Raw genomic sequence first — 12,437 nt, forward strand, 5'->3', positions numbered from 1 at the left:
TCACTTTATGGTGCAATTAGATACTCTGCCCTTCCTTCTGTGACTCTTCTAGAAAACACCTTGCTTTTGTAAGCTGAGAAGTGGAAATGTTTGATTGGAGAATCGTAGCAACCAGTCGAAGGAACCGGACAGGCTGGACGTTTCTGTAAAACGGAGCTGCTTCCGGTTTTACTCGTCAAATATGATGAAATAACTTGGATGTGCTGTTCTCATCGGACCTTTTCAACTCTGTGCTGTTTGGAAATGGTGAAAATCATTGGTTGAGTGTGTGAGCAAATGATTAAGACTCACAGGGTTTGACAGACTTTTAAAGTGATTTATTAGAAATTTAAGATCTGCAGTTTATTTCCCGACTTTTACAATGACCACACTTAAATGCCCAAATTAAAATGGCCCCATCAGACTTTTTTAATACTTTTCTTTAAATTACTAAAAAGTTAGGCAATAATTAACATCTTTTACTGTCATGTTTTCATCCATGTGATCTGGCTGGAGTCTAAAATATAAATTATGTTGTTTAGTTTATTATCCATCTCTGCTGTTTTTCTCTTTGCACAGATATTTAATTTTCTTTCCTAATTACATTTCTCACTTCTACATTTTTATAGATTTTTTTTTCAAAACAAAATTTTATATTTCAGTAAATTAGATTATGTGTAACACATGATGACTTGAGACCCTACGGAGGCCTAACGGTGCCACAACTGTATACAGTTTGAAATAATTAAGTAATACTCTTAAAATAGGACATAGATTGCATTTAATTTATGAAACGCGTGTAATTTCTTGTTTTTTTAATTTCCTTGTGTAAATTTTATTAATCAGCTTTATCAGCTCATTAAACTCAATATATATAGTAAATTCAGTTACTTTTTTATTTTGATCCAATTATATGATTTCATTAATCATTAAATTTATAAATTATATTCATATAATTTTTGACTCTTTAAATATTTTTTTATGTATTTACTAAAGACTAACATATGTACTGATTTGTCTATTTTATCTTAATGTTGGTGTTTTATATACGTCCAGATATGCTCAGACTTAAAGTTTTTATTACATAGAAAGCAAAAAAAAAGCATCAATGACAAACTTCCTTTTTGTGATGATAAAGAAAGATGATAAACCGCAGACCATTGCTTCGGTTTCATGTTGTATAAAGTACAGTTTGTTCTGTCTCTGTTGCCGTTTCGAGTGTTTACTGTTCAGGATTCAGTCAGCTATAACCGGGAAATCACAGGAAGTACGGTTACAAAATATCTACCGATTCCTCATTATACAGACTGAATCACTGTATAATGAAAATTAATTTACCAATTTATTTTTACTGCAAAATTAATTAGAAAGTACAGAATTTGCCGCAGAAATTAGTTAAAATTGAATATATTTATGACTGCTGTTGAATCGGTACACTGTGTGTGAGTTTATATAAAACAAAGAGATTCTGGTAAACTGGGTCAAAACGAGCCTTCCCAGGTTGGTTCTGATGGAAACTGTTGCATATTTAGAAGACTGTGAATCGGAGCGTGTGATTCGTTCTACGCCAAACGTGGGAATGAGGCGATTGATCCCAATTAGATACCGAGTCCATTGTTTTCCCGTTCCCTCTGCATTGGGTTGCAGGGTGACTTCTAAATAAAAAACAGAAAAGAAAAAGAAACCCAATTAGTGAACCAGTTTCTGACCGGCGGAGGAAGTGCTGGCCGGTCGGGTTGAAGCGACGAGAAAAGCTCATTTGAGTTGAGCTTCTGCCAAGTCACGGGAGCAGGGAGCGGATCAGAAACCTCCTGCATTGTTCTGGTGATAATTTGTGCCTTTGTGTGATAAAACGACCAACAATTAGTTGGAAAAGGTTGAATTTTTGCTACCTGTGACCTGCCAAGTTCTGGATACTTAAAGGGGAAGCGACGTTGTTGTTGTCAGGGATGATGAGCAGAGTTAACGTCGTTAGTCTCTGACAGCATCTGTTCGAAGGAGATGAGTGACGTCACCTGCAGCCATGGCAACAGGTACCTGCACATGCTCAGTCTGCACCGACCCGTACCCAGAACCCGGGTCCTGTCTGGGTCAGGTCTCTGCTCCATTTAATGTCTCCACACTGGGGTTTGCTCAGTTCAAACACAGATCTCTCATTGCACAAGCTTAAATGTTTTTGTCCAGCTTTGAAGATTACAGATTGGATATAAACTGCAACATGATGAGACAGGTTACTAATCTCTTGGGTTTTCATGTATTGCCTTTGTTTAATAAAGATTTTGACCTAAATCTTCATTAAAAACTTGTAAAATGGACATTAAAATGTCAAATAAGATTGGATAAAATGGTAACTTTTGCTGCAAATATACAATCTATAGAATAACTGAAGCATTTTCACTCAATCGTTTCGTTTTAATCATAAACTATTGACATCTAAGTGGTTAAGGGAGTGTTTAATGTCTTTTTAAACAATTTGTCTCAAACTCTATTCACATTGTTTAATCATGAATGCTTTGATTGTTTAAAACTATTGGTGATTTAGTTTGGAACAGCAAGAATTTAAACGTCTGGTAGAAAATAGAGGGAACAATTTCTGCCAACTTATAATAAACAGAAGGTAAAACATATCAAAAGCTACATTTTCTATTGAATAAACAACAAATTATAGATTAAAAAAATCAATTGTAGTGACAACAAATAATAAAATGGCTATAAATTAGTTATTTGACCCAAAACAGATCAATGACGTTTTAGTGCAAAATACAGAATTACAAAATAAGAGCTCGCTTGCAGTGGAATATGTTAAAATGACATCAAAATTATTATTTTTTGTTGATTACATCATGTTGTTTCTCATTTACAAGATACATGCATTCCTATGATATTCATAGGAATGCACCGATTCACTGTTTTCCTCTACTGATACCGATACCCATATTTGAGGTTTAGAATCCGCCGATATCGATCCGATACAGAAAAACAGGTTTTCTTTTTTTAAACGCAGACATAAAAAAGCTGAATTGCATTTTTTATCTCATAACTCTGCACTGATGCACCAAAAGCTTCATGAGTTTGGTTCAAAACATTTAGAAACACAACTTTCCTCTGTTCAATCAGTGTAATTAGGAATATAACAGCCGATTTAAAATAAATATTATAGAAACTGATTGACGAAAACAAGCTTGATAAAAAATAAACTGCAACAAAAAGTGGCTCAGAAAGTGTAATTAGTTATTCTACATATAATGTAAAATAAATAATAAGGCATAGAATTAGACTTAATAGATCTGCCCTTGTCGATCGGGCACATTGTCACCGATACCAGAATATTTTTAAATACTGGTTTGGATATTGATTTTGGATCGGTGTGTCTCTGGTTTCTGGGAGTTTCTTCCCTGCAGGATTTCAGTAGAAAGGTTCTTCATGGAGAGCAGTGGTTCTATCAGGACTTTAATTCATGACTTTCCTCCTCGAACTGCTCAAACACCCAGAACTCGTTGCTTCTTCTTCCCAAATTGGCCCAAATTTCTCTGAATCTGCTGCACTGATTCAGAGTTTTGGATTTTCTCTGAATGTCTCTCTTTTTTTGTTGCATTTTACTCCCACCAGAATCTGTTTTCATGTTGGGAAAACGACTCCCTGATGCAGATCTGACCTCATCCAGACGGATTGGACACAGTTATCAGCATGCATGAGCAGCACATGCATCCTGAAAAAGCTTTAAAGTTTGCTCTGTTCCTGAGAGCAAACCGTACGTCTGCGGTCGCTGTCACAACCCATTGTGCCGCTCACAAAGAACCCGAGTCCACTTCGGTTTTGTCTCTATTCATGAAAGGCAGCGATGCGTGATCCAGGCCTTCCCCTCAGTCCTGGGCCTCCCCACAGACGAGCGCCGCCGCCGACCCGCTATCGGGACGAGGCGAGGAGTTTGGGGCGGAACGGGTGGGCGGGTACAGGGTTGTTTGGTTACAAACGAGTGGATACGTGGGCTGGGAAACTATTCCTCCTTTTGTTTCTGCAACAAGCCGATTGTTTTGTTCCTGTCTAATCTCAGATATCAGCCGAGAGGTGAATCTTAAAGAGGTTTAATCTTGACTTTCCAGAGATGACGCTGCTGTCGTCGCAGCAGCCCAAACCCGTGGACTCCGGCCCGGTCTCTGACGAAGCCCCCGCTGCCGGCACCGACCCCGAGGACCCCGAGCAGAGGATGCTGGAGAAGAGGTCAAAGGTCATTGAAGAGCTGCTGCAGACCGAGGAGGACTACGTCAACGACCTGCAAATGTGCATCGATGAGATCATTGTGCCGCTGCAGGAGAGGAAGGTAAAAATTCAACAGCATTTAAACACTATAATAAAGCCACGTATGATGGAAACTGAAAAATACAAAATATTAAATTGATAATAGTCAGAATACTATTAGAATAATGTCCTTAAATTAAGAGAATAAAGACATAAAATCATGAGAGTAAAATGATAAATTCATGAGAATAAACTTGTGAGAATAAAGTGTATACATAATACAAGAATAAAGATGTTTTGCAAGAATAGTCAGTAAGTTATGAGAATAAAGTCATTAAATTATGAGAATAAAGTCATTAATTTATGAGAATAGTCATAATGCTTCAAGTATAAAATTGATGAATCTTAAGTCTAAAAACTACAAGAAGAAAATCAAAATGAGAATAAAGTCATATTACTGGAATGGTCATAGTACCAGAATAAAGTCGTATTATTTTGACTTAATCCTTTTGTTTTTATTTTTATTTTCTTAGCGTGGCCCTAATGCTCCATTGTAGTTACATGACCATTTTCTAAAAGTTTAATCTTTCTAATATTTAGATTTTTACTGTAGATATAACGTTTTGTTGTATTCATGAATGATCTAAATGGTCCAGTAAATTACCTCACCAGGTGGAAGTGGACTTTGAGGGGCTCTTTGGGAACATCAGCTCTGTGATTGAGCTTTCTAAGCGGCTCTTAGACCGACTACAGGAATCAGAATCCGTAGGTAAGGGCTGTTAAAGTTCGTCTTTTCTAAATTCTGATTACAGCTCAACACATTTCCTGTTTTTAACCGGCTTCACGAGATTTGGAAGCCATTTGAAAAGTGTTTCCGAGTCCCGTTTAAACTAATTTTTACCCTTATTTTTGTCTTTTTGTTCAAACAAAGCACATTTCATAACACTTTTGCATCCTGTCCTGTCAGGAGTCGTGTTTCTGAATTTCAAAGCTGAGCTGGAGGAAGTGTACAAGCTGTACTGCCAGAACCACGACGACGCCATCTCCCTGCTGGAGAGCTACGAGAAGAAGGAAAGCATCCAGGCTCACGTGTTGGAGTGTCTGGAGAGGCTGAGGTGAGCGGCGGACACGGCGTCTTAAACATGGAGAAGATCACATTTTAAATTTCACCTTTGACTTTTGCAAGGAAATTATGAATGAACTTGCACTTCATTCATATTAAAAGAAACAAAAGAAGCAGGAGTGGCCTTCCACACAGACGCCTGGTTTAGTGGCTGCTGTGGGTTTTATAGTCTTGATCCAATCATTTGATTTAAATCATCGGCAGCAGGAATCATCCACCCGCCTTCTGAGGTTTAACAGCTGCGTTATGCTAACAAGGAATACCCTGGATGTAACAAACTCTGCCTGGAGACTGCATGATAAAACACCTTACTGCTCTGTTTATGTTGATTTTATTAATGCTGAACTACTCCAAGTTCAGAAAACAGATCTTATAGACCAGGAAAAAGCATATATAGGATTCAGACCTTATATTTTCCTACTCCTAAGTCCACTTAGAAAACCCGAAGGTTCTGACGGTTTATCGTAGCAGAAGAATAGTCCAGTTCCGGTTAATATTTGGTTCATTTGAAGACGTCGGCGTGCTCAGAGCTGCAGCGGTTAGTTTTTCTGGCGTCAGTCATCTGGAGCAGCCCAGGAATGCGCCCGGCCTCGTTCCTCCTGTCCGGTTTCACCGTCTGTGACTCAGTTTCTTCAGCAGACTTCTGACTTTCAGTGAATTATTGTCGCGTTTGAAGACAAACACTCGATCTGCGAACAGGAAGCTGCTGGAACAAAGAGGCTGCGGCTCCGTAAACAAAAGGAAAATGACTGTCGTTCGTATCTAGGCCAAAGTTGACGTTTTTATTATCACTTTGTAACTTTTAGTTATCTCCTTCATGCGAACAATACTTTTTGAATGTTTTTATAATACTTGAAAAGGTCATGTTACCCACACCCAATGTTTTTACTGCTTCTTTGGGCTTCTGCCCCAACTTTAAATGAGAAATCTGTAACTCCTAATCTCTCAGGTTTAGTTTTAATCTCTTGTTTGAGATTTTGTCACATCTGTCAACATAAAGACTTGCATCATTCTTACACTTTAAACACAGTTTTTTATGTTATCTTTCTACCTCTTTCCTTTCAACAGGGCGATATACCGAAATCAGTAAGTCTACTTAATGAATGTCGGCATGATTTCCAGCCTGGGAGCCGTCCTGACTGCATGTCTGCTGCTCACTAACCCTCCTTTAAAAATGGCCTCTGTGTTTGTGCTCAAAGTGAAAATGAACCTTTAAAAACAGCTGTGCTGAATCCAGACTTGCTTCTTTGTGTCTGCATGTGTTTCCTGTGGTTCTGTTGGCCTGTAATACGTCCTCCTGTTCGAAACGGGCAGCATGAGATTGATTCTGGGAAACAATGCCACCTACAGGACTGAAAGAGGAACTGCATGTCAGTTACGATTTGTTAAACAGAAAACAAAGGATTTAATTCCTGTCATGTTAGGGCCATTATACATAGGGAAAAAAAAGAAGTGAATTACTGCCAAAAAAATTCAGACATTTTGTAGAAAAGGCAACAAAAAAAATTGGATTGGAAATTCCAAGTTTAAAAATAAAAAAATCTGAAATTTTGTAGAAAATGCAGGAATATTTCTTGGCTCCAAAAATCAAAATATTTGTTAGAAAAATCTCAGAAATTTTGAGATTAATTTCAGAAATGTTTTGGATTGGAAGCTCTAAGTTTGAAAATTCAAATTTGAGGTTTTTTTCTGGCAAATTTCAGCTTTTCAAACTCAGAAATTTCCAAGTTTTTCCCCCCCAATCCATTTCTGAAATTAATATCAAAAATTCTAACTTTTTTCTAGCAAATTTTGACTTTTCAAACTCAGAAATGTTATAGAAAAAAAAAATTTGGAAATGTCTGAGACTAATCTCAGCATTTGAGCTTTTGGCAGAAATTGAATCCTCTATTTTCCTTTCTCTCTGCAGTGGCCCTGACGCGCCGTCATAAAGTCCTCTAGCTGTTTAAGTAAAAACTTTGTCCTGTAGGTTTCATTAAAGCAAATCAGTTTCTTCTGCTTCCCCTCAAAGCCTCTCAATCAGAGCTTTGGTCATCATCAGAAACAAGCCTGTGATGAAGTGCTCATCATTGGTTCGTCCATGATGGCTCCATATGTTCCTCCATCACTGATCTCATGATGACTCTGTGTGATCCTTCTGACTTTTTAAACCTTTGACTTTTACATGTTTTAATTTGCTTCATAAATAATGAATGTTTTCTGGCTCTTTTGCAGGGGTAAAACAAATTACATCAACCTGGGCTCGTTCTTGATCAAGCCGGTGCAGCGGGTGATGCGTTACCCGCTGCTGCTGTCGGAGCTGCAGGGCGCCACGCCGGAGAATCACCCGGACCGGCACCAGCTGACCCAGGCTGTGCAGGCCATCAAGCAGATCAACGTCAACATCAACGAGTACAAGCGCAGGAAGGATCTGGGTAACTTCATTTTACCGGGGCGATTATTTTATTTCACCTGCTCAGCAATAAAACAGAAAGAATGTAGTCAGACTTCAAAAATTAGACTTTTGTTCGAGAAGAAGATTTTCTAGATCCTTGCAAGTTTCCATAGTAAGAGGAAAAAAGGTAAACCTTTCCCTAATTTTTGTGGCTGATTCTTGTCAGCAGCAGCTTTTAAAATGTTTAATGTATTTAAATCAGTGTAATAAATAGATGCACAAAAGTTTGCTTTTTTGAGTGAAAGTTGCTGTTAGATTTACTGTGAAATTATTAATACTTTGTATTGCACCTAATATTTTTCATTTTATGGAGATTTTAATTTGTCTGAAAATCTTATTCAAAATATTAATTCAGTTTATCTAGTGCCAAATCACAACAAATGTAATCTCAAGACACTTTATATAAAAAACTTTACTATCTAGGGCCACAAAAAAATCATTCCAAGTGCCACATTAGGCCCTCGGACCACATTTTGAACACCCCTGATCTAAACCATTTAATCCAAATAAAACCGATTAAAGTTTGTCTCTGTAGCATGAGAGATGATGACTGCTTTTGCAAGACATCATAGATTATTCAAATTAAAAAATACTTTATTGATCCCAAAGGGAACTTAAGTAACTTCATCTGATTGGGCTCCATGATCATCCTCTCTGAAGTTCTCCCCCTGCTGTCCACAGTGGTGAAGTACAGGAAAGGAGACGAGGAATCCTTCATAGACAAGATCGCCAAGCTGAGCGTTCACTCCATCATTAAGAAGTCGAACCGCGTCAGCAGCCACATCAAGCACCTCACAGGAATCTCTCTTCAGGTCCGTTTCTGGTTCTGCTCTGACTCGAGTGTCCCTGAGGCCTAAATAACGTTTAATTTCTTTAATTCCCTAGATTAAAAGTGAAGAGTTTGATGATGCAGAGAAGAAGTTCAGGCTGCAGGAGAGGCTCATCAAGTCTTTCATCAGAGACGTTTCCATGTACCTGCAGCACATCAGGGTAGGAGGAAAACCCCCACGAGTCTGTTTTACGTTTACGTTTTAGCTTGAGCGTGACGCCTGGGTGAATTTCCGTGCAGGAATCGGCGTCTGTGAATGTCCTGGCTGCCATCAGTTTCGTTGACATCTACACTGAGCGCAGCGTTCTGGATCCGGAGGGCTTCCAGAGAGCTCACCGCTGCATCAGCGACAAGCAGTTCACTCAGTTTGTGAGTAAACGACCCGTTAGCCTCACCAAGGCTACTACGTTCACGCTACAGCCTGAAGTGACCCGAATCTGATTTTTTTATGATTTCCTTTGTGGAATCTGATGTTCCAAATATATGCGACCTGTATGTGATCTCCAGTGTGAACTGCAAACCCCCTGAAAGTGTCCCGCATGTGCAGTAGAGGGCGCCATGACGTCACACATAGAGAGCGGCTCAGTGTTAAAGTCATCTAAATCTGAAGGCCAAAGTGTAGTTTGGAAAGAAAGTAGAAGTTATGGAGTATGAGGTGGGATAATGAAATAAGTGGAAGACACTTACCGTAATTTGTGGACTATAAGGCGCACTTAAAAGCCTTTAATTTTACCAAAAAACAACAGTGCGCCTTGTAATCCAGTGCAGAAAATGCGGTGTTTAAGATACAAAATACAGCTGATGTTCTAAGAATTAGAGGAATAAACAGGATGGAGAAGATAAGTATAAATAGAATAAGAATTGGGAATAGTTTTTGAAAGGCACTCTTTTTAAGATGGGGAAATTTATTACTGGTTTGTGTAATTGGTGTAATACTAAAGAAACGATGCAACATGTTTTTATTAGCCGTAGGAAATATGTGAATCAAAGATTACCGACTATAGAAATAGGTTTTAATAGGGAATTGAAATTTGAGAATGTGGTTGCTCAGTTAAATAGCAATAAAGGAAAGGGGATGGTATTCATTTTTTTTAAATACTGGTGTCATTAAGGGAATTCGTAAGATTAATAAAATCCAAGAGATGGCATTGTGTAAAACTAATGGATGCAAGTTGCTGTTAAAAATCTAAGGAAGAAGATGTTTTGCCAATTGCCATAAATAAGAAGTGCTCAGTTTATCTATTGCAATAAGGTTCAGGAAGAGAATATCAGGCAATTTTTGATTTTTATTAAACAGGATATAATTTTTTTACGTCATCATGTAGTCCACACTCCTTACCAGTTGGGGGCGGTAATGCTTAAGTAACGTATTTTGCCAACCGCCAAAAAAACAACAAAAAAAAAAAAACAACTTAGTGCTCAGTGTTTGCGGAAGTAAACATGGATGCTAACGGTGGAGCTTAGCTTACGATGTTAAAGTTGTTATCCGACCGGAGCCAGCACATTAACAACTCAATCCTCGTTATCGTCCGCCATTGCTGCTGTTTTTTTCTTCCAGCTTGCGCGTATCGGGACGCAGAATAGTGACGTTTGTCGAGTATCAGTGACGTTCAGGTCGGGATGAATGCGACCTGTACGTTCAGACTCGGTAACATTTTAAAAGATCGGATACGTATCGGATTTCCAAGTAGCGTGGGTCGCCTTAAGGCAAAATAAATAAATAAAATTAAAATAAATATACGGATTTGTCACTTCAGGCTGCAGTGTGAATGTAGCCTTCGAGTCAAACTCGTGTTTTTTTGACCAAATCCACTTTTCGTCCTGAGCAGAAGGAGCGCACCGAGGCGCTGGTCATCAAGCCTCTCTCCCAGCTCCTCGTCATGTTCGCCGGGCCGCACAAACTCATCCAGAAACGCTTCGACAAGCTGCTGGACTACGACAACTGCAAGGAGCGCGCGGACCGGCTGAAGGACCGCCGCGTGCGCGACGAGCTGCAGGTGGCCCGCAACAACTACGAGGCGCTGAACGCGCAGCTTCTGGACGAGCTGCGGAAGTTCAACGCGGTGGCGGAGGAGCTGTTCAAAGACTGCGTGGGCGCCTTCGCGCAGGCGCAGAAGGACTTCATGAAGCTGACGCTGGGAGAGCTGAGGCCGCTGCTGCAGGTCGGGCGCTGGTTCTACTGGTTCGGCTGATCAGTATTACCAAGTATTTTTGTTCAGTTTCAAAAATCTTAGTACACTTGTCGCTTAGTTTCTTTCAACTTGACAAAAGAATGTCTTGTAAATGAAATAATCTGCCAGTGGAACTAAGACTTTTAAATCAGTTTTAAGGAATTATTTACCTAAAACAAGCTCTACATGTTACTGAAAATTTAGTTGTTAGTTTTGTCTTATTCTAAGCGTACTAAGAGATTTGCACAAGAAACTAGTACGTACTTGGTAAGATTTTGTGTCTTTTGTAGTGTGAGATTTGACAAAATTAATATTCCATATTAAACAATTTACAAATATGAAGAGGAGATAATCACAGCAAAAAATTAGAATTTACATTTTGAAGAATCTTTGAGGAAGGGTTAGGGTTTCAGGAAACAAATCAGTGTTTTTCATTTTTAGCTTTTCAGGTCAAAATTTCCTCAACATTTTCATTATAATTTGACAATTCCAATACAGAAAACTTTTGTTTTTCTTAAAGTTTTTAAGATTTTTCCTCAAAATCATGAAACAAAAAGTCAGATTTTGATTCTTCAGTGCTTCATTCACTGTAAAACTGACTCTGTTATACTTCCCCCCCCCTTTTTCCCCACCAGTTTTCTAATAAAGGTGGTGCAGGGGAAAACCTGATCACGCAGTTTCAGGAGGAGTACCACCGGGTCCTCAAGCTGCTGCAGAGCTTCAGTTTCTGCCCGGAGAACCTGCCGCAGCCGGCCGGAACCACAAAGAGGTTCGAGAAGAAAACGCTGGAGAAGCAAAGCACCAAGAAACAATCTCAAGGACTTGTGAGTTTACCCGACTTGCCTTGTTCTTAATAAATAACGCATAAGTACTGTGGCCGCTAATGTTAAATGTTTTCCAGCCCAACTTCGCTGCCCAAACGGACGAGCATCGCTCGGCTCTCCTGGCTGGCTACGCTCCCGAGAAACTTTACCAGGCGGAGAGGAACTTCAACGCCGCTCAGGATCTGGACATCTCGATTCAGGAGGGAGACCTGGTTGGTGTGATAAAGCAGCAGGACCCGATGGGCAGCAACAACCGCTGGATGATTGACAACGGAGGTAGATTATTATATAAGGGGAACTTTTATGCAAATTTCACGTTTTGAATGTTTTTATTTTTCCATTAGAGTCTCAACTGCTTCTAAAAAAACAACCAGTTAGGGTTTTTTTTAGCAATAATTGAATGTTTTAAAAACCTCTTGAATGTTAAGTCACATTCCACAGGCACTGAGCCGTTACTTAGCAACCCAAAGGGAACCCAGCCTGTAACCTGGCAACCCAAACGGAACCCAGCCCCGTAACCTAGCAACACGAGCTGAGTTCCAGCTGCTTTTACTCGCTTTTTATTTCATTATTTTATTTTATTCGCTTCACAATGGCTGCTGGAATAGACAAGTGTTTTATTAACTTAACATTCAGAAACCATTTGCTGCCTTATGGTTGGTTCTTCTACTTTTTCATTTTGGGCCACATCCAGATCATAAATGCCTTGTTGCCGAAATGTTCTATACAAATAAACTTGATCTGTTTGCAGCCATTTTCACGTGCGAGTGTAAATATTGAGTTAGGGGGCGTGGCCAGAAGCTTATTTGGATTTAAAGTGACAGGAGGCCCTAAAACA

At 39.2% G+C, this 12,437-nt stretch overlaps 1 protein-coding gene across 3 annotated transcripts in view; it reads left to right on the plus strand.

Annotated features, from left to right (window-relative positions):
* Nucleotides 1-12,437, plus strand: part of dnmbp (dynamin binding protein) — a 59,923-nt gene that overhangs the window by 44,786 nt on the left and 2,700 nt on the right. For 2 of the 3 annotated variants that reach the window (XM_088000951.1, XM_088000953.1), the window contains 11 exons: nt 4,083-4,300; nt 4,891-4,987; nt 5,186-5,333; nt 6,410-6,427; nt 7,556-7,755; nt 8,457-8,587; nt 8,661-8,765; nt 8,845-8,973; nt 10,434-10,766; nt 11,411-11,599; nt 11,677-11,875. In XM_088000951.1, the coding sequence (XP_087857077.1) occupies nt 4,083-4,300; nt 4,891-4,987; nt 5,186-5,333; nt 6,410-6,427; nt 7,556-7,755; nt 8,457-8,587; nt 8,661-8,765; nt 8,845-8,973; nt 10,434-10,766; nt 11,411-11,599; nt 11,677-11,875 (1,767 nt within the window). The remainder of the gene's footprint in view (nt 1-4,082; nt 4,301-4,890; nt 4,988-5,185; nt 5,334-6,409; nt 6,428-7,555; nt 7,756-8,456; nt 8,588-8,660; nt 8,766-8,844; nt 8,974-10,433; nt 10,767-11,410; nt 11,600-11,676; nt 11,876-12,437) is intronic. The other variant, XM_088000952.1, reaches the window with a different exon arrangement.

This window comes from Poecilia mexicana, unplaced genomic scaffold, assembly GCF_051168715.1.
Source record: "Poecilia mexicana isolate PSO_F unplaced genomic scaffold, ASM5116871v1 scaffold_19, whole genome shotgun sequence".
Taxonomy (NCBI): Eukaryota; Metazoa; Chordata; class Actinopteri; order Cyprinodontiformes; family Poeciliidae; genus Poecilia; species Poecilia mexicana.